The sequence below is a fragment of the Arvicanthis niloticus genome, chromosome 15 (genome assembly GCF_011762505.2).
Source record: "Arvicanthis niloticus isolate mArvNil1 chromosome 15, mArvNil1.pat.X, whole genome shotgun sequence".
Classification (NCBI taxonomy): Eukaryota; Metazoa; Chordata; class Mammalia; order Rodentia; family Muridae; genus Arvicanthis; species Arvicanthis niloticus.
Window position 1 is genome coordinate 1,743,643 of NC_047672.1, and position 22,312 is coordinate 1,765,954.

Consider the following 22,312-nt stretch of genomic DNA (forward strand, 5'->3'; position numbering starts at 1 on the left):
TACTTTATAGAAAGGGTTTGAAATAAAGACAGGTGTACATAGAGTTAGCCAAGATGCCACTAACTAGAGCCTATTAATGTGATTTCATGATAACTGCCAACAGCAGCTGGCAGCAGCTGTATGGAGATTAAAAATAGGCATCAGGGTGCATATCATAAAGTGATACTGGCCACGTTCCAAAGTAATTTTAAATATTTTTTTGTTTATCTATCTTCTAGGCTCTTAAGGACAATAGTGAGGTGGTCAAGCATACAGCACGCTCCCAGTAGCTTTTCCTGTAGAATTACTTAGTGATTCTTTTTAGAAGATGTTAGGTTATTTAGTATATTATTATGCCGTGAACTCATGTAGGTGTGAGTTTAACAGTTAGATTCAGGTATGTATACTTAAATTGTTACTTAATAAAGTTGTCATTTTATTTAGATAAATTTTTCTCACTTCTGGGATTCGACAGTAGTTCCAAGCCAGGGAAGATGGTGTGTAGCTTCTCAGCTCTCCGCTGCCCTAAGTCTGTTTTCTTTTCTTCCTTTTATCATGGGAAGTGAGTGAGCTTTCTTCTCCACAGCTTATGAGAAAGGCTAGAAACAACTCAGTTATGCTGCTTGTGGCTTACTATGCCCTGGCTTTCCATAATTTCTTTAATCTTCCTGCTTTGGTCTTGCTTTTTTCTGAGGAATTTGATTACAGCTTCATTTTTTTCCTGCAATGACTTCTGTGTTTGAATATTTTTGTTTTGTATATTGAGACAGGGTTTCTCTGTGTAGCCCTGGCTGTCCTGGAACTCAGAGACCTGCCTGCCTGCCTCTGCCTCTGCCTCTGCCTCCTGAGTGCTGGACATACACTGCCACCCCACCTTCGTGTTTGAATTTGTTTAGAACTTGGGTCAGTTAGACTACATTGTATTTTCATTCTGGTAGAAGGAGAGAACAGATTCCTCCAAGTTGTCCTCTGATCTCTACATGCGTGTCATCCCATGTCATGTCATGTGCATATACACTTAACATTTGTGGGATTCACTTACTTTTGCTAAAAAGAACAAAAGAGAACTGAACTACTGATCTCTATATAAACTTTCAATTTGAAAAATTATGGAGAAAAACTGCCCTTTAAAGCAATGTGGTATGTTTTTAAAATTATAAACAGATGTGTATAAGTACTGTGCTATAGGCTGACACATGTGTGCTATGCATGTGGGCCATTGGTGTTATTTTTATTGCTCTCCATCTTAGTTTTGGAGACATAGTCCTCACTGAACCTGGAGCTCTCTGGTTGGTTGGGCTAGGGCACCAGCGAGTTCCAAGGATCTATCTACCTTTCTCTGTTGTACCTAGCTCTGAGATTACAGTTGTATAGGACCACTCCCTGCACTATGCCAAGGATCCAAACTGTGGTCTGCATGCCTTCTCAGCAAACACATTACCCCACATGTCCCTTGCTCACATTCTGCTGGTGTCTAAGATTTCACATTGATCAGAATCTAAATGTCCCTTAACTTTTTAAACAGAAATATGCTTTTAAAAACTATCCAAGCAAGTAGTTATTGTTAACACAAGGCACTGATCAACATCTGGGTTTGAGAAGATGGAAGGATCACCCTGTTCTGGGGTCTTACTTATGCTTCTGTGGGCGAAGGTCTCTGGGTGAGGTCTTTATAACAACCTTGCTTGTATTGTGGATATACTGTTTACGGAGATGCTGTCAGCTCACAGATCTGGAATTACCGTTCTGTTTACTGCTGTTCATCTTCTCGTTTTCCATCCACTTTCCTCAGCACTCTCTCAGCCACTCGGTCTGAGAACACCAGTTTGCTCACCTCCCACCTTTCTGCCCGGCTTTCGTTTGTGGTCTTTCCACTATGATCCTGCTATGTGTACTTTGCTCACTTCCTCCTCTTCTGTGTGAAAGCAACCACCGAACCAGTGAAAGGAAAATGCAGAGTCAAACTGACTTCACGGCAAGCCTTCAACATTGACATCCAGTTGTGACTGCTTTGGCTTTCCTGTTTACATTTTTCACTGAAAAGGTTTTCACTGGTTGTTTGGCTTGGCATTAATTGACCTTACTATCTGCTTTGACCTTCCCTTTAAATATGTTCAGCCTTGGACATGGAAGCCAGTAGAAGAAATAACAAAGATAAAAAGATGCAAAGGTTGTTCATGTACGCTGGATTTGTCATTTGTCAGAATAAATTAGAATTTCAGGTTTTCATTTCTGTTTGGTTGTTGTCATATCTAATAGCAGGCATGTGCCTGCTATGTACCTTTTCATGTTTGACTGTTGATCTGTCTAAACTGGTATCTCTGAGGCTTGTAAGCACTATTATAGTTAATTTTAGAAATGGTTGGTTTTATAAATGTCTCTCCTGTACAGTAATTTGCCACCTAAAATATATTCTCAATAAACACATGGCTAAAAGAAATGGCAGCTACTTATTGGAGTAGAGGAAATGTAGAGACATTTTAGTGTCTGGGATTTGGGCCGCCGTGGCTGTGGGGATGGTGTTCTGTGAAGACTTAGACAGAGGTCAACAAGTCCCACTGGCGGGCTCTTTGGATGGAAAACCTTTTCATTTTTCAGGCAACTAAGGGGGGGGGGAAGAATCAAAAATGAGATTGTGAATAAAATGGAAAGAATTTTCCTGTTTTCCCCACAGAGACTTATTTAATATTAAGAATTTGGCAGGTTCCTTGAGTTGTCTCTTGTACTTGCCAGTAATAAATATGTCTGTTGATGCAGTGTGATGTTTTACTGTTGTTGGATGTGGTGGCCATGACTTCATGCAGAGTATTAGATCTTGCTTGATCCAGATTAGTTAGTAGTGATATGTAGAAACTTCTAGCATTTTGGCAAGCATGTTGATAGTTGTCTTCCACAGTCTTTCATTCATTTCAACAAATATTTATTAAATATTTTCTGTATGCTAGATGCTGCTCAGGAGACACTGCCAGAAATCAAGCATACCGCACGCTCCTGCTCTAATCCTTCTCGCCTTCCAATACAGAAGAGCTAGAGGTGATCAGCTGTGCGTGTGTAGGAAGACCACGTGTGCTGTTTAGTGTCTGAGTTGTGCTTTAAGGTAGGTGATCTAGGGATAGGGCCCTGTTGAGAAGGCCATACCGAATAGGGAGTAAACAGGTAAAGGAGGCAGCTATGAACTCACCCAAGGAAAAGAATTCTAGACAGAGGGAAGAGCCAGTACACAGTCCTGAAGAGTGTGAGTGATGTACTTACTGACACAAACGGAGGTTTGAACCTAGGCCAAAACAAATGTCAACTGTCCTGGTTTTGATATCAGGGTGTTAAAAGCCTCTGAAAGTGAGTGGAGAATTTCTCTGAAGACAGTCACATCACACTGAGGCCATCTTTGTCTAAGAGTAGAAACTATCTATAAATGTTTTGTTTGTTTGTTTGTTTGTTTGTTTTTTGAAGGCTTAACATTTAAAAGGACTGCAAGTCATCTAGGCTGCCTGATTTTTTTTTAGAGCCAGTTCTAAGAACTGAATTCTCACAGATAATTCATTCTCTCCCCTTCCCCCTCTCTTCCTCACTCCATCCCTCTGTTCCCCCAAAAGCCATATGGAAATCTACAACTGTAGAAGTTTCAAAAATACATGTATATCCTGGTGTAGTGGCACAGGTCTTTATCAGGACTCCAGAAGTAGCAGCAGGTGGATCTCTGTGAGTTCAAGGTCAGTCTGGTTTATGTAGTGAGTTCTAGGACAGCCAGGGACATGTAGAGAGACCCTGTCTTATAAAAAAATTATATATATATATATTTTATAAAATATATAATATAAAATATACATAAAATATATAAAATATATAATATATATATATATATATATATATATATATATATATATATATATATGAGTTATCCGTTATTGGCAACAATACACCTACTATAGGCTAACGTAATAAATCCAGTGCCAGGAATGTTTTTCTTCTTTTGAGGTTGGAGGTTCCAGAGACAACACCCCCCCCCCCCCACATGACAAGTTATTGTCATTGCTCCTGGATAACTTCTAGAACTTGAGTGATACCCTGTTGCTCAAGACACTACATATTTGAGTCATAGAGCATGGAGAAATCAGCTGGTACTGACCTGGAAACTATCCCAGCTGGCTAGCTTTCATAAAAGTGTTGAAGCTGCTTTAAGTGCTATTGGACAAGAAAAGGAAGGCTGGAGTGGTTTGGGGAGAACCATCTTTAACTGTCAGTTTTGCTGCATAGTTGGGGTGGCTCAAAGCAGCAGCCTGTGGCCTGACTTCAGCATCCCACAGCCTTCTGAACACGTTGTACTTTTGTTTTTATTGCTGTTTGCTTGTTATTTGCCTGTCCCTGAGCCAAGATATTAGGCAGTTAAAATATCTTAGTTGAAACTCAATGTTTGTCTTAAAGGTCACTACTCTGTCTTCCCATGTTGCAAATCTGTGACTCATTTTTCCTGGTAAAGGCTTCTTGAGCCTTTCTTCCAGAACGTTTTCTTGTACATGCGTTTTCACATATGTATTTAGTTTAAGAGGTACTCCTGGCTGACAGGGTGGCTCATCAGTCCCGAGCTCTTCACGGTTGCTCAGTTTTGGCATCCTCTTCTTAGTATTGCCATTTTACTTTAGGTTTGAGTTACTTTTGTTTTAAGTTGATGTGTAAACTGTCAAGTAGTTCTTGGTTGGCAAATAATTTAAAAACAGAGCTGTTTACCATCTAAGTTGAGGGCATAATCTTGTTCAAGAAACTTAAATGTTTAAAGTGAGGTTTACTCATTAATCTGCGTTGTCTGTTGTTTGGGGGATGATTTTAATTGGCTGTAGAGATAAGTAACTTAACAGTTGTATCTCATGCAGGCTCCCTAACTCACAGATTTTTAGGTAGCATTTGCTTGTCCTTAGCTCACTTGGACTGTTTTCTATGTGCTACTTACTGTTTGATAGGATATTTTGTTCTGACTTTGTTTTATATGACATCCTAAGGAGAGAGAAAAATAAAATTACTAAAACTCTATTTGACAATAACTGTTAGAACTAGAACAGGCTCTGGGATAGGTGAAACCTTTGAATAGAAAGTAGGACTATCCTTTGCAAGTTGTTTATGGGGGTTTTGTTGGCTTGTGTTTGAGGTTTTTGAGGGAAGTGCATTTGCTTTTAGTTTTGAGCTAAGGTCTCAGTTTATAGGCCAGTCTTGGAATTCACTGGTTGTAGCACCGGTTGGCCAGGAATTCAGAGGGTCTTCTTGCCTTAGCCTCTCAAGTGCTGAGACTATAGATATGAGACAGTATTCCTTCTGTCTCGAACACATGTCCTGTGATGGTACGTGCAGTACTTGTACTCTATTCTTGAAAGTTAGAGCTCAAAACAGTGACCAAACTGAAAGCAATCCAGAGCAAAGGTGAAGGAGTGTTCATTAACCGGCAGGCAACCTTGTCAGTTATTTTGTTGCTTTGTCCTTCTAAACGTTAACACATTGTGTATTTTTTTTTTTTTAATCTCTGTTAACAATGGGTGGGTAGGGCGTTGGTTTGAGAATCGGTGAGTGCATTTAGTAGCTGACTGAGGAGTGTTCTAGGGTCTAACGTGGGTATCTTTCTTTTTTAGGAGACTGAAAATGGCTTTTGAGCTATGCTAGGTCTATAATGGGAAGCGCCACAGTTCGATATTTCTGTTATGGGTGCCTATTTACATCTGCAACCTGGACAGTTCTGCTTTTCATTTATTTTAACTTCAGTGAAGTGACTCAGCCTTTTAGGAATGTGCCCATCAAGGGGTCTGGGCCCCACGGGCCATTTCCCAAAAAATTCTACCCACGTTTCACTCGAGGTCCAGGTCGAGTACTAGATCCACAGTTCAAAGCAAACAGAATCGACGATTTGATGAATAATCACATTGACGACCCAGATAAAGGCCTCTCAAAATCTTCCTCTGAACTAGGTAAGTAATCAGGTCTGTACTCAAGTGTCCCATTGTTCCCGTAAGTAACAGAGTTGTATTTAAATCTGTATTGGAGCTGCTGACAGGGAAGATTATTGAACTCTGAATCCAAAGATCATAGGTGTCCCCCTACCACCCCAGATTTTAGAGATGGGATTTCTCTGTGCAGCCCTGGTGGTCCTGGAATTTACTCTGTAGACTAGACTGGTCTCAAACTCAGAGATCCTGCTTGCTTCTGCCTCCTCAGTGCTGGAATTAAAGGCTTGGACCACCATTGCCTGGCATAGGAACCCTTTTTATATAAAAGCTTATGTGTAAATTTTTGTGGAGCATGGGTATAAAAGCTTGATAAGACTGGGGCCTACTGTGGTCAATTGGGATGTAATAATCTGTTGCTTTTATGGAACATTAGTATTTTTTCTCTGGTCACAGATAAATTTGTCTTGTGAGTGTAATAAGGTAATAAGGTATGTTTTTTGTTTATTTGGCTTTTTTTTTTTTTTTTTTTTTTTTTTTTTTTTTTTTTGAGATAGGGTCTGTGTATACCTAGTGGGCCTGGAACTCACTATGTAGTCCAAGACAGTAATCTGCCTGTCTCTGTCTCCTGAGTGCTAGGGTTAAAGGTATGTGTGCTAACACATAATAAAATGTTCTTAACATAAAGGTTTTGAGCATGGTTCAGGCACACTTAATTTGTATTAAATTGATAAGAATCTGACGTCAGCCTCAGTTACTCATTTGAAACCTGAACCTACAGTCAAGTTGAAATCTGTGGTGGTATAATCTGATCATAAAGATGAGGCCAAGGCTCCGGGGAGACCATCCCACCCATCGCAGTGGCTGGTGTAATCTTTTTTCAGAGTGTGTAACTTCACTTTCTTTCAGGTATGATTTTCAATGAACGTGATCAGGAATTGAGAGACCTGGGCTACCAGAAACACGCCTTCAATATGCTTATTAGTAACCGCTTGGGATACCACAGAGATGTGCCAGACACCAGGAATGCAGAGTATGCTCCTTATTTGTTTCTTTTTTAATGTTTTTTTTTGTTTGTTTGTTTTTGGAGACAAGGTTTCTCTCTGTAGCCTTGGTTTTCCTAGAACTCACTAGTAGATTAAGATTATTTTTCTGCATATATTAATATTGGAAATTAATATGGCAGCAATTATTTCTTAACCAGCCTTTTCCCAAATAACCACACAGAGATATTTTAATATTTTAAAGCCTTGGGCCTTAGCTGGTCAGATACTCAGCTAGCTCATCAGTTAACCTGACTGCCCAGCTCCATCAACCACGTGGCCATTCCTTCCAGGCCTGTGGTTATACCCATCCCCTCCCATGTCTCTGGCAAAAGGCCTTTCTTATTCCCAGAGTTTCTTTCTCTCTTTTAGGAAGTCCTACCTTCTATTAACTGCCCATCTAATTGGCCATCAGATTTATTATTGGCTTTTTATTAAAGCCAATCAAAGAATGCTCTGGGTAGGTTAGGAAGAATAGAAACAATTTCACACAGTGTTCAACACTTGCTCTGTAGACCAGGCTGGCCTAGAATTCGGAGATCTACCTGCCTCTGTCTCCTGAGTGCTGGGATTAAAGGTGTGCACTTCCACTGACAGGCTGGAGTTTATTCTTTAAATTGGTAACTTGTTGCTCAAAGCCACTTATCAAGTAGTTTACTATGTCCATGAAAGCTCTTCTGTCATCTAAGAATTCAGTTTATTTGAATCTTTTTTACATTATTGGGTAAAAACTAAGAATTTCGTCAAAGACAGTTTTCTTATTGCGTTTCCATTTAAAACCTCATTGAGAAGCTGGGTTAACCTTTAGCACTACACATGCAGTAACCATCAACTCATTAACTTCTCTGCCAAAAGGAAGAAACCAGGTTTAAAGGTGAAATTATTAACATGATGTAAAGCAAAGAATAAACATCAGTGTTTTCATAAATGCTTAAATATCATTATAATGTAAGAGAGAAGCTGAACAAGGTGACAAGAAATAACCCAAGACATTTGAGCCTCTTAAAATACTAGATCTTCTTGTTTTGGTTGTTAAAGGTGTAGAGGGAAGTCCTACCCGACTGACCTGCCAACTGCTAGTATTGTCATCTGTTTCTACAATGAAGCCTTTTCCGCCTTGTTGCGGACTGTGCACAGTGTTGTGGACCGTACACCGGCACACCTTCTTCATGAGATCATCCTTGTGGATGACAGCAGTGACTTTGGTAAGTGATGCTATGAATGGTCACAATTCACGGGCTCTTAATCACTGTGGGATGGAGCCATGGCTGGGCTTACAGCCTGTCCATTGACCATAGGATGGTTTTGCTGAAGTTCTTTGTAATCTGTCTCCTGTGTTATCCAAATATGTCCTGGAGGAATTTCCTTTTGGCTTATTTCAAAGAATGTCCATTATGAATGAAGCTTCAGTTTATAGGAGTTTAAGGAGACTTCCACTTGCCCCTCAGTCATACCCCATGTTGGTTGTCTTTCATACGCACAGTACAGTGTAGAAAGCAGAATTCCACAATGGAGAAGTGTCAGTTTATTTTGCATGAAGATTGCTGTCAGCACTAGCACAGTCTTGAGAAGTACACTGCATCATCCAGCAGCCCCTGGTGTTTCCTTTAGAGAAATACTCTGCCTTTGTGTCCCTGGAATCCTTCCCTGGCATTTGATAACCTTTCATTTTTGTCATTTCAAAAGTGTGAAGCAAATGGATATGTAGTATGTCTCCTTTTGAGGTTGGCACTTTCACATGGTCTAGTGTGGGGGAACCATGCTTATAGAGTAAGTGTGCTATTCCAGTTACTTCCAGAATAGAGTGAACTGTATTCAGAAAGCTATTAGATGTTATCTGAATGCCAGTCTTCTGAGAATCATTATGTATTTTAGGCACCTTTTTTAACTGTAGATTTTTGCAAAGAAAAGTTTTATAGTTTTACTCCTGTTCAGCTCTCAGCTTCCTTTAAAGTGGGTGGGATCCATTTTTACAAAGATGGAGATACAAAAAATAAGTGACCTAGCTGGGTGCAGCAGTATACACCTTTAATCCCAGAACTCTGGAGGTAGAGGCAGGCAGATCTCTCAGTTCAGGGCCAGCCTGGTCTACTAAGTTAGTTCCAGGACAGCCGGAGCTATGCAGAGAAACCCTGTCTTAAAACCAAACAAAACAAAGAAAAGAAAAGAAAAGGGAGGGGAGGGGAGGGGAGGGGAGGGGAGGGGAGGGGAGGGGAGGGGAGGGGAGGGGAGGGGAGGGGAGGGGAGGGGAGGGGAGGGGAGGGGAGGACGAAAGAGACTTTTCCCAGAATCTAGTTTGAGTAGTAGAGTTGAGATTCTGCCTAGTCTTCCTGGCTTCTAGCCTTCACTGCAGACCCAATGATGGGTGGCCTGGAGGCATTTCCCATGCACTCAGCCTCTCATTAGACCCTCTGTAGCACCAGCAGAGCTGTGCACCAGCACACTTAGGGACTGACGGCTAAACAGCACCCATGAGAGCTTGGTAAAGTTCATAGACAACAAAATTCATATTTTTGTTTGTTTTGGGTTTTGAGGCAGGGTCTCTCTACATAGTCCTGGCTGTCCTAGAATTTGCTACACAGACTAGGCTGGCCTTGAACTTACAGAGATCTGTGCCTCTAGAACTCTAGTGCAAGGGTTAAAGGTATGCACCAGCATACTCAGCCTTCTTGTTTAAAGACAAGAGCATCTCTTTTGTAGTCTAGGTTGGCCTCAAGTGGCTTTCAAGCCACTTGAACTTACAGCAGTCCTCCTGTCTCAGCCTTGAATGCTGGGATTGCAGGCAAGAACCTTCACATTTGACTTTATTTCAGATAGTGTCTATGGAAATATACATTAAAGGCAGCAATTCCTTGTGGCTGGATTCCAGTTTTCCTCTGGGTTTTTCTTCTATGGAGGGTACTAGAATACTTTATAATGAGGCAGTCTAATGCATTTCTTTGATTTTCTTGTAGATTTTGGCACACGTGGCAGATACGTTAGAAATAGTTATAAGATGCTTGCTCTGTGTCTTGTGTGGTGTGAGTAATTATGGAACTGTCTTTTTTAGATGATTTAAAAGGAGAACTGGATGAGTACATCCAAAGATACCTGCCTGCAAAAGTCAAGGTCTTAAGAAATGTGAAGCGTGAGGGATTGATCCGAGGAAGAATGATCGGAGCAGCCCATGCTACAGGTATATCCACGCTGTGGCTCTGTGGTGCTGGGCACCTACAGAGGTCCACAAAAAGCCACACGTCTTAGTTACTGTTCTGTTGCTGTGAAGAGACACCATGGTTCAAGGCAGCTTACAGAAGAAAGCATTTAATTTAGGGCTTATGGCTTTGGAGGGTGAGTCCATGCATGACAGGCAGCAAGCAGACAGACATGGCCATGCCGCAGTAGCTGAGAGCTTACGTCTGATCCTCAAGAAGGAGGCAAAGACACAGCTAATTAGGCCTGCAATGGGCTTTTGAAACCTGGAAGCACACCTTCAATAACACACCTCCTCTGACAGTGCCACACCCCCAATCCTTCCTAAACAGTTGCACCATTGGTGTAAACATGAGCCAGTGGGGACCATTCTTATTCATACCCCATGCCAAGTTTTCATCGGCTAGTGCCCAAAGGAATGAAGAAGCTTGTTCTGTCTGAAAAGATTTTATAATTCTGACTTGCTGCCCCAAAGCACAGAGTACAGAGATGGCTGCTAGAGCCCTTGCTGGCCTATTTCTGTAGCGGCTTCTCAGTTAATTATTGGCATCTCAAACAAGTTTCTTATCTTGCTTGCTTACATAAGTAGAAAAGTCCAAGTCAACATGTAACTGAACTTCTAAAAATGTAATATAGAAATGTTTAACATCCAGTGCTAACTACTTGATTTGAGTCTTGGTAATGATTGTTAGTGTGGAGTGCACATCTCTGGAGTCAGCATCAGGGTTCCACTTGGTAAATGAGATTGAGTTCTGTGCTCTTACTGGGAGGTTTTCAAGCCTCCACCATATGCTAATCTCCTCCTGAAAACAGAGAGGTGCCAGATGCCATGTCCGCCTTTGGTTCCGTTTTGTTTCTTTGGCTTCGTTCTTGCTGTGTAGCTGAGGATGACCTTGGCCTCTGGGCCCCTGCTTCTACCAGTGCTAGGATTGCAGGCATGCACCACTACACCTGGCTGTACTTCTTCCTGTGCTTCCTAGAAAGGCAGAGGTGGGAGGTTGGCGCCTCTGACTTTCTTCTATTGGTCATAACTAAAGTATTTTCCTTTAAACATACAGACAAATGAATTTGTTTACAAACATGTCAGAAATCACGAGGGCAGTTTGACAAGTCCTGACTGGAGTGGGTCCCTCATAGTGGTTTCACCTACTTCCCTCTGTAAGCTCCTCTGTTTCAGAGTACCCCACCCCCACCCCCACCCCACCCCACCCCACCCCACCCCACCCCACCCCACCCCACCCCACCCCACCCCAGCCCAGCGAGTCCTGGGCACTGCCAGTCCACTGTAGCATGGGCTTGCTGGGCTTAGTTGGGACTTTACTTTGGGAATTTTGTCTTTTTCTCTAAAAACCTGCCATGACCTGAAGCAGTGGACATTGAGGAGAGCAGCCCTTCTGCATCCAGTCAAAGCCAGTGCCTTGAGGTCTGCATCTCCAGGGCTTTGGAAATGGTGAACTAGAGACAGCTGAGGAGCCTTGAGGGCTCTGCCGTTTGATCCATTGTGCAGTTGCACTGCATACTTATTGTTACTTTATGATTCAGCTATGGCATAGGATTTGTCAGGTTCAAGCCAGTGTGAGGTCACTGTGGCCTGTTTGGTGTGGCCAGAGGGAATAGTACTGCAGTTGGCTAATTAACTTGTCCTCATGGAAAAAGCAGTCCTCCCAGCATGAGCCTGGCTGGTGCTGAGGAGGGCATCTCCTGTGTTAGATGGCAGCTCAGTGTCAGTTGTATGTCCACATTTAACTGGACAAACAGAGAACTGTGTGACTAACTTGCTGTCATCAATGAAAGACAACAGGATGAATTTTGTCATTTATATCTTGCTAATTGGAAGGCTGAATGGACTTCTTAGAGCCCTGTGGGAAATGGTAGGAAGTGAGCTGGAGGTAGCACAGTGGAGAATCCAAGGGAAGGTGATGTGTATGGACAGTATCCCACTGTGGTTGGCACAGCAGTCCGGATTCCACCCTGCGGGCCCTACTCTTTCTAGAAACCATAGTGTAGTGGTTACCAGTTCTCAGTGATGCTGAGCCATTGGTGACAGTAATGGAATCCGATATGTACTAAATAGATACTTTGAGTAAAATGACTAATAAAAGTGGACTCTGCACAGCTGGCCACAGTCCTTGCACCAGAACACTTTGGGTCTGGCTGTCAGTGGGAGAGGAGGAGTCTCCTGAGTTGCCTGACAGCTCGTTGGGGCCATGCATGTAGTTTGTACCCTCTCTGAGAAAAATGTACATTTCGGAAAAAAAACTCTTATCCAGAGGACTTCCCTGAACTCATTTGGTAGTGCAGAGGGTGGTTTCTTGGTGGGAGTGGTCATGGTGGCCATCCATAGCCTGTATATAACAGCATCTCAACCCGGGCTGGTCAGCTGTACTTTGGTCAAGTGTGAAGCATCTTCTCCCTTCACCTCTACAGGAGAAGTCCTGGTGTTCCTGGACAGCCACTGTGAGGTGAATGTGATGTGGTTACAGCCCCTGCTGGCCATCATCCTTGAGGACCCACACACAGTGGTGTGCCCCGTGATTGACATCATCAGTGCGGACACACTTGCTTACAGCTCATCCCCCGTGGTTCGGGGCGGCTTCAACTGGGGGCTGCACTTCAAGTGGGATCTAGTTCCTGTATCTGAGCTGGGAGGAGCTGACAGCGCCACAGCCCCAATAAGGTAAGAGAGGTTGGAAGAGCCCCACTAGCCTTTCTTTAGAAAAGAACAGTATATTAAAGAAAACTGCTTCTTTGTAAGTGGCAAAAGTGTTGACTAAACTTACCCAGCTAAAACATTTTTTAAGCCAGGCAGTGGTGGCGCACACCTTTAATCCCAGCACTTGGGAGGCAGAGGCAGTCAGATCTCTGAGTTTGAGGCCAGCCTCGTGTATACAGCATTAAAAAAGAGGCCCTGTCTCAAAACCACAACAAATTTTGGGTTTGGTGTTTTGTTTGTTTGATACAGGGTTTCTTTGAGTAACAGCTCTGACTGTCCTGGAACTCACTCTGTAGACCAGGCTGGCCTCAAATTCAGAGACATTTGCTTCTGCCTCCCAAGTGCTGGGATTAAAGGTGTACACCACCACACCAGTGAGTATTCTTAAGTGGTATAGTTTTGTATAAACCCAGCCAAGAGTTAAGAATAAGAAACTGTCAATTGCCCGTAGGTGCTGTGTAGCTTGTAAGAGACGTGAATAGGTAACTGTTTCCAGAGTAGAGTGGGCTCCCCAGTGTGCTGTGGTCTGTACTCATGTCCAGTTCGTATAATATCTTTGTCTGAGACCAGAGGTGTATTAGATTCCAATTTTTTTGTTGCATTTTAGAATATTTGCATATTTGTGATTTGATATTTTAGGATGAGACTAAGGTTGACTTCAGTAAACTTTTGTTTCTATACACTTTCTCAACAAGAAGTCACATCAGTGTTTTTTGTCTTCTTTTAGTGTTTTTTGATTTTTTGATTTTTTTTCCTACAATATATGTTGGTCATATTCTTTCTCTTCACCAACTCCTCCTTACCCACCCAACTTCATACTCTCTCATAAACAATAAACACAGACAAAACAAAGTACACATGATGATACACACACATAACCAAAGAGTCTGTTTTGTGTTGGCCAACTATTCCAGTGTGCATGGGGCCTGCTTTGGGTGTAGTTGATATACCAAGTGTCACTCCATTGAAGACAACTGTTTCCCTTCCCCGGCAGCTATCAATTAGAAATGCTGTCTTATTTTTTATTCCTTTGAAAATACTTTTTAAAAAGTGTTTTCCAGACATTTATAAATAGGTTCTGTTGTTTTAAAGACAGATGGGGCTCATGTCCTGTAACTGCCATCCCTGGTTTAAGCAATCAATACTGGGGACTGAAGCTAGAGATGTCTGCCTGCTAGACAAGCCAACTGAGCCCCACCCCAGCCCATGTGTAAATGTTTTTAGAGTATCTACTTTTCTCCCAAGCTCTCAATCCTGGCTTTTGTCTGGAGTGTATTGAATAGTTATTTTGAAGTCTGTTTGATAACTTCATAATCAAAACTTCTTTACATCTCTACATTATTGTTCTCTTTTCTGTGATTTATCTCCCCAATTGCCTGATTATTTATCTTTTCTTTTGCTAGACATTCTAGAGTCCTTATTCTGCCTCTCTTCTATAGGCACTTCAGCCAGTAGAGCCCATCCTTGCTTGATTCCTTAACTCTAGATCAAGGGGTCAGAAGCCTGGAAGTTGGGATGAAGCCTTTGGGTAGTGTCTGCTGCAGCTTTTCTTACTGCAAGACAGCTGCAGTCTAAGCTCTAATGGCATTGTCCTTTGTTGGCAAGCTGCTGTGGGGGTGGGGGAACCTTCATGAATTAGCAGTTATCAGCATCCCTGGCCTCAAAGTGGATGTTAGCAGTGGCCCCTCCACCATGACTGTAAATACATAGCGTTCTGAAAATGCTCTAATATGACAATTGTCACTGCTGGCACAGCCTTGACTTTGAGAGCCACTGCTGATGTCTGTCTTGCAACGTTGTGGTAGGTCCTAGAGTCAGGTTTTGTTCCTCTCTACCAGGCCATCAAAGGAACTACAGCCATTGTTTTTGGGCTCCTATCAAAGTCAACTATAGTCAGAAACATGCCTTGATACTTAGAACGTAACCTTATGCCTAATACAGCCTCAGCATGTGACCCAGCTTGTTCACTATGGATGGCCATGTGTCCTCCCTGTCTGTTATTCTCTATTGTTACCTCTTCTTCAATGACAGCTAATCTGTGCCCTAGTCACAGGGACTTTGTAAACAGTAGGTAACTGGTTCTGTTGAATGAGCACAGGCTGTGACCCTTTTCTAGGTCACCTACAATGGCTGGAGGATTGTTTGCCATGAACAGACAGTATTTCAATGATCTCGGACAGTACGACAGTGGCATGGACATCTGGGGAGGAGAAAATCTGGAAATCTCATTTCGGGTAATTTTGATTTTGTGTTCGTTCTGTTACTAAATTGTCTGTAATAGAATATAATTGCCATTTTAGGGTAGAGAGAACCTCCTGAGCAGGTGGACTCCACCAACCACTCTGAATTTGTCTGCAGCATCCCTGTCAGCCCATAGCATAGAATTAAGCATGTCTGTTTATAATTTAGAAACATACCATCACATTGCTTTAAAGGGCAGTTTTTCCTCCATAATTTTTCAGATTGAAAGTTTATATAGAGATCAGTAGTTCAGTTTTCTTTTGTTCTTTCTTTTTAGCAAAAGTAAGTGAATCCCACAAATGTTAAGTGTATATGCATTCTCACATGACACAGTATGACATGCATATGGAGATCAGAGGACAGTTTGCAGGAAATGGTTCTCTGCTTCTGCTGTGTAGGTCTTGGGGATTGAGTCCAGGCTGTAAGAGTTTTTTGCCAGTGCCATCCTGTCAGCCCTGGAACCAAGTTCTTGTGTGAACTCTGGTGCTCCGGTGAAGGCACAGTTCACAGGAGCCACCCTCTCCTGCCGTGTGGGCTTGGTCTGAACTAGAGTCATCAGGCTTGGTGGAAAGCAGTTCTACTCACTGAGCCATCTGCTAGCCCTAGAATCAAGTTCTTTTAAATCGGAATCATTCTGTATAATTTATTTAAAAAAGTACTTTTGGAGCTGGGGAGATGGCTCAGTGGTCAAAGCACTTGACCTGCAAGAAGTGTAAAGGAGTCTGGATGCCAAGGCCAGTGTACATGCTGGTCAGCATGGCTCCTCACCTGTGTTGTAGCCTCGGGAGGCAAACACACATCCCTAGAGCCAGCCGCCTAGAGAGACTAGCCATATAGGCGAGCAGTGACAGAGGAACCCCCCCCCCTCCCCCCAAGATATAATGTCTATGTAGTTTACGTATATGGGTGTTTTGTCTGTGTGTATATCTGCACCCCAGAAGAGGGCTTCAGATTCCATTAAAGGTTTGTGAGCTACTGGTGTGGTTGCTGGAAACTGAACTCAGGACCTCTGCAGCCAGTGCTTTAACCGCTGAGCTACCTCTCCATCCCCAAGATTCCCAGTGTTAACCTCAGACCTCAGTGTTCACCCTCATGTATATGCATGTGCATCTGTACATTCATATGTGCCCACACACATGCACACGTGTGCATATGCAGGGACAACACATAAATACATAAGAAAAACAAATTTTCTTAGAAATAAAGTATAAGTTATAAATAAGAAAGTACATGAAAACAGAAGAGTGGCTAATAAGTGTTCCTTGTCCTTAAATCCTTAAGAGCAAGCCATTAATGCAACCAAAGATGATAACACAATTGGTTGCATTTTTTATTGGATATTTTATTTACAATTCAAATGTTATCCCCTTACCCCATCCCCCCCCCCCCCAGGAACTCCCATCCCATCCCCCCTCCTCCTGCTTCTATGAGGATGTGCTCTCATCTACCCACCCACTCCCACATCCCCACCCTCAAATCCCCCGACACATGGCGTCCAGCTTTCACTGGACCAAGGATATCCTCTCCCACCTATGCCTGACAAGGCCATTCTCCCCTATATATACAGCTGGAGCCATGGGTCCCTTCCTATGTGCTCCCAGGCTGATGGTTTAGACCCTGGGAGCTGTGGTTGGTTGGTATTGTTGCTCTCCTCATGGGGCCACAAACCGTATCAGCTCCTTCAGTTCTTTCTCTAACTCCTCCTTTGGGAACCCCTTGATCAGATCAATGGTTAGCTGTGAGCATCCACCTCTGAATATGTCAAGCTCTGGCAGACCTCTAAGGACACAGCTTTTTCAGGCTCCTGTCATTTTTAATTTCAGAATGACCTAGTTTTTAAATGTCCCCACATTCTTCTGAGTATGTCTAGTAAGAGACGCATCTGTAGATTGCATAGCCACCATTCATAAAGGGTCACTCAGGAAGATGTGTGCTGCTTCAGTCTGACAGCCATACTGTTTGCTTCTGGCTAGATCTGGATGTGTGGAGGCAAGCTCTTCATCATCCCTTGTTCAAGAGTAGGACACATTTTCCGTAAAAGGCGACCGTATGGATCTCCTGAAGGCCAGGACACCATGACACACAACTCCCTGAGACTGGCACATGTCTGGCTGGATGAGTACAAGGTGAGTGTGTCTGGCCATTGCTTTGGTGGTGCCTTCCTGCCTGTCTTGCCTGCATCTCCTTAAACTATGTTGAGGTCTTTTTGTTGTTTTTGTTAGTGGTGATGTTTTTGAGAGCCTAGACTGGCCTGCAGCTCCCTAAGGAGACCAGGCTGGTTTTCAAGTCACAGGAATCTGCCTACCTCTGCCTTTCTAGTGCTGAGATTAAAGGTGTGTGCAACCATGCCTGGCTCAGTTTTAATTTTAACAAGGTCAGTGTCCGTAACTAAGACTCCTGGATCAGCTCATGTTGAGAATAGAGATTAGAAGCTAGAATGTGAGAGTCACTCATCTGATACATCATCTGCTGACTTCAGAGTTTTCTCTAACTTGTCTTCTATGAAATGGAATGTATTGAGTTTATGTTATGGTTAGTGAGTGGCAGGCATGTCACTAACCATATATTTTTTTGACATTAAGAAAACCCAGGACTCTGTTTTCCTCACAGAATATATATTTCCAGCACATTTCATTCTTTTTTAAACTCAGGAGCAGTATTTTTCCTTAAGACCTGATTTGAAGACCAAAAGCTTTGGGAATATCAGTGAGCGTGTTGAATTGAGGAAGAGATTGGGCTGTCAATCATTCAAGTGGTATCTGGATAATATTTACCCTGAGATGCAGATACCTGGCCCGAATGCCAAGCCTCAGCAGCCTGTTTTCATCAACAGAGGACCCAAGCGCCCCAGAGTCCTGCTGCGTGGAAGGGTGAGGTGGCCGCCCTGGGGGTTTCATGGGGAGGGCGGAGTAGGAAGGTGTTTTTGAGGTCCTGTGATAATAGAAATTAAGCTGTTCTCTTTGGGGGACTTCTCTCTACTTAAGTAGAAAAGCTCAGAAATCTTAAGTATGTTTGCTGTTTTCACCAAGGTCAAAACCCTTACCTGTACTTCCTGCCTTGGAGGGACTGGGACCTTTTGTAGGTTACGTTATCTTCCAAGAGCAGAGACACAGGGACACAGGCAGAGTGAAAGGTCTCCAGGGATGAGCAGGGATGCTGCAGCTGCTCCAGTTCAGACTCAGCTCTTGGAACCAGCTTCAGACAGACTGAAGGTGACAGCTAATCGGTGTAACATGCAGTGAGATTTCGTATCAGCACACTGCACTGCTGAGGTTAGCAGAAAGCACACTGGACCTTTTTCAGTCACACTTAAGGCTTGGGAGTCTGTCCTGAAGATACGTGGTTCCAAGTAATTTCTAAAAGTAGCCTTCTGGAGGCTGAGCACTTTGCAGCCCAGTGTGGGGATCGGAGTCTTGCATCCTTAGAATCCATGTGGACACTGGGTTGGTATGGTGGCCCATTTAGAATTCCGGTGCTTGGAAGGCAGAGACAGGATCCTTGGAACAAACCCAGCTGATGAGCTCTGGGTCTGGGAAACCCTGCACCTCAGTGATCAGGTGGGAAGTCTTGCATGAACATGCACACGCAAAGGTGTGCCCACCCACACCTGTGCAGACACCACACACACAGCTGAAAACTGCTGTTCTTATCTCCCTCTTTAATTTCCTAAGGGCATATCTCCCAACTTTTGTATTTCAGGAGAATTGAGCCTAGTACTTTTCTCCTTGTTTATAAAGCCCCAGACACCTATCTAGGTGTTTACTGGTTGTTCTTAAGTAAAGGCAGATACTTTGTGCCCATATAGTGATAACCCTTCCAGCATAGATCCTTCTAGATCAGCATATACATAGGGTTTTGTTCTTTAGCCCAGGCTGTCCACATATTCATGATCTCCTGCCTTAGCTCCATGACTGCTTGAATGACAGCCCCAAGTCACCTTTATTCTGTCTTCATCTTAGCTTGTGGTGCATTCCTGGTACCGTGGACAGTGCATCCCACTCTGTGCACACATCCCCCAAGCACCAAGGTGTCTGCATGGGAGTCACATACTATCTTCTTTTGCAGCTCTACCATTTGCAGACCAACAAATGCCTGGTGGCCCAGGGCCGCTCCAGCCAGAAAGGAGGCCTGGTGCTGCTTAAGGCCTGTGACTATGGAGACCCAACTCAGGTGGGTTACACCTCCTAGTGCATAGTCACCCTGGGGAAGGAAGCACTTTCCTGATGTTTTAGGTTGCAAATGAACTTTAGAGATCTTTGACAATGACTGCTTTGTCTTCTGGTTTCTCTGCCAACTTCATTGCTTGTCAGTTGTTTAGATTGCTGTGTTTTCTGGTATGGCATGGGGAGTGCAGGTCTTCTCCAAACCTTAAAGTCCTCAGCAGATGAAGCAGAGTCAGATTTTCCTGACAAGTTTTATGACTCATTAGGAGATACCACAACAGAATTCTGGTTCATTTCATCCACTTAGTTTCAGTTAGTTTGTCTTTTCAATATTAAAGTGTAAGCAGCTAATTTATTTTGGTTTGTTACCATTCAGGCTGACAGCATAACCTACAGAGATTAGACTGGAGGTTCTGTCGGGACTGGCCTGGCCTGTGATGGCTGTTCCATTTTAGCATTAGCACTGGTATCATACAGGAACAGAAAAGAACACTTGGCCTTTTGATAAACAGAACGTATACCTAAACATTTCTAGAATATACTGCTTAAGTGTACATGACACATGGAGGTCAGAGGACAAATCGTAGCAGTCAGTTCTTGGATCATGTTGGGACAGGACTGGAACTGAGGTCACCAGTCTTGGCAGCAGGCACCTTTCCCCACTGAGCCCTCTCACAGGCACAAGTTACATGGTTTTAAATGGACTTGTTGCGAGCATGCAGACTTACACTGATACTGTAGCTCCTTTTAATCAAAGCATAATAAACAGTGCAGGTCCTAGGTTGTACTGGTTTCAAGTGGCCAATGCAGGGCCGGAAGCAAGACTGGGTGCTCTAGCACCTGCTGGAGAGTGTTTCACTGAAAAATACTTACCCTGTTTGAGGCTGGAGCCTGAAACCAGGATCATCTGCATTGATATCCAAGGGAAACCTTGGTTCAGGGTGACCCAGGTGAAATCCGTCATCTTATAACACGTTGCTACTCTACAGAAGGGCTGGGCTGGAGCAGCTTCTGATAAGGACTATGGTAAATAACCAGCTTTACATGTTCTTGCTCACCTCCTGTAGCTCTTTGAAGCTTTACAGGTCTGTGACTTAAGAGAATTCTGTCACCAGACTCTAAAACTGGAAACAATTTACAATGATGTGATCACTTAAGTGAAGTTAAATCAGTGCGCCACTGCCTGGCTTTGGGATAACACCGTATTAAGTTGGCTGAGAAAAGAAAGAGGATTGGCTTTGTTTTTTGGCCTCTGTTTTTGGTTGACGTCCACTCATGTGATGTCATGATTGAGGTCAAAGCAAAGGGGGCAGTGGTGGTGGGAGCAATGGCTGAGGAAGCTGCTTTACGGGCTGTTCAAGAGAGAGGGAGAGGGGTGCAGACCTACCATCCCCTTCAAGGACACTCCCCAGTGACTCAGAGACAGAAGGCCTCCTTCTCCTCCCAGTTGACTGTCTGAGATGGTTGAGGTGGTGCTGGGACCAGTGTGTCTGCTTGTGGAGACCACGCGGGACACACTGAAGCCTTATCCAGGCCTTCACTCCAGTACCTAAAGCAACACTTGTTTTTTAAAGTATTTTTTTGCTTTTGTTACTAGGTCTGGATTTATAATGAAGAACATGAATTGATTTTAAACAACCTCCTTTGCCTCGACATGTCAGAAACTCGCTCATCAGATCCACCCCGACTCATGAAGTGCCATGGGTCTGGAGGATCCCAGCAGTGGACCTTTGGGGTGAGGAGCGCTTATGAACAAGGTTCCTTGTGGGGGGACAGGAACCTGGGCCTTATCTAGTCCTGATGCTTCTGCATCTTCCCTGCATGCTGCATGTTTGTTTTTAAATAAATAAGTCCTTTTTCTTGCCTTTTTTCAGAAGAACAATCGGCTATACCAAGTGTCTGTTGGGCAGTGCCTGAGAGTTGTGGACCTGATGGATCAGAAGGGCTACGTTGGCATGGCAATCTGCGATGGCTCCTCCTCTCAACAGTGGCGCCTAGAAGGTTAAAGGTGGGCCCTGGCTGGAGACAACATAACTCACCTGGTTTTTATCAGGGCTGCCATAAATCAAGGTGCTTTATGAAGGATGTTGCTGACCACAAAAGGCAAGGACCTTGGTGGAGGGTGACCATCTCAGGAGCTTCACTGGAATTTGGGTTATTTCTGAGCTGCTGTTAAGGGATTCTTATCCAGGGAAAACAGAAAATAATTCCCAAGAGTTAGGTCTACAGAGTATAAGCCCAGGAAGTAGGCATTTCTATATTTATGTTTCTCATATTCTCCCTTGGAGATGAAATGGTTTCTGTCTAATCAGGAACTTGTCACAATTTCCTTTCATAGAGGACTTCATAAGAGATTTTTGTCTATTTCTATCGTGTCTAATGTTTCAAATAGATTTTAAAAACTGGTTGAGTGCATATTACTTTGAGCTTCAGAAGATATCATGTATATTTAAGAGGCATTTAACTATTATAAATTATTTTGATGACTTAACAGTCTGTCTACATTAAATAAAGGATCTTTTTGATCATTTAACTAGGATGTTTGCCTCTTTCATCTCTGTCTTGCTTTGGGTCCAGCCTGTGGTCTGAATGACTTGGGACTATAACAGGTAAGACTTGAGGACAGCCTGTTAAGCTGGACAGCAGATGCAAACTTCAGGAAGTGGCAATTCCTTAGCTTGACCTCAGTGAATTTGGATACATTATTTTACCTGTGAAACTGTCTTTTGAAGTCTGTTGTAGACTTCAGAGGTCAGCTGGTACATCTATCTTAGAAAAAAGTAAATATGAAGTGCCAGAACAGAAATGAACTATGAAGCAAAATTATTCATATGACAAGTTGGCATCTAGCTAAAATGAGAAAACGTGGTGGATCAGGAATGATGCTGCTGGGAGAGCGGAGCTGAGTGCAGCCCTTACACACCACACACTTCCTCGCTGGTCAGCCAGGGGCTCAGTCACTGTCCACACAGGGCTGCACTCAGACGTCCACAGCAGCTTTCATTTAGTATCCAAAGTGGGAAAAGTGGCAAGAACAGTTTGGCAGGATATGGAGGA

General features: G+C 43.3%; 1 protein-coding gene across 2 annotated transcripts in view; it reads left to right on the plus strand.

Annotated features, from left to right (window-relative positions):
- Galnt11 (polypeptide N-acetylgalactosaminyltransferase 11) overlaps positions 1 to 21,794 on the plus strand; it is a 28,093-nt gene extending 6,299 nt beyond the window's left edge. Inside the window, exons 2-13 of one of the 2 annotated variants that reach the window (XM_034518866.2) lie at positions 2,925 to 3,076; positions 5,595 to 5,927; positions 6,813 to 6,936; positions 7,985 to 8,151; positions 9,996 to 10,121; positions 12,566 to 12,815; positions 14,968 to 15,085; positions 17,066 to 17,218; positions 17,744 to 17,962; positions 19,158 to 19,262; positions 20,853 to 20,990; positions 21,130 to 21,794. In XM_034518866.2, coding sequence (XP_034374757.1) covers positions 5,633 to 5,927; positions 6,813 to 6,936; positions 7,985 to 8,151; positions 9,996 to 10,121; positions 12,566 to 12,815; positions 14,968 to 15,085; positions 17,066 to 17,218; positions 17,744 to 17,962; positions 19,158 to 19,262; positions 20,853 to 20,990; positions 21,130 to 21,261 — 1,827 coding nt within the window. In that variant the 5' untranslated portion in view covers positions 2,925 to 3,076; positions 5,595 to 5,632 and the 3' untranslated portion in view covers positions 21,262 to 21,794. The remainder of the gene's footprint in view (positions 1 to 2,924; positions 3,077 to 5,594; positions 5,928 to 6,812; positions 6,937 to 7,984; positions 8,152 to 9,995; positions 10,122 to 12,565; positions 12,816 to 14,967; positions 15,086 to 17,065; positions 17,219 to 17,743; positions 17,963 to 19,157; positions 19,263 to 20,852; positions 20,991 to 21,129) is intronic. The other variant, XM_034518867.2, reaches the window with a different exon arrangement.
- Positions 21,795 to 22,312: the final 518 nt, after the last annotated feature.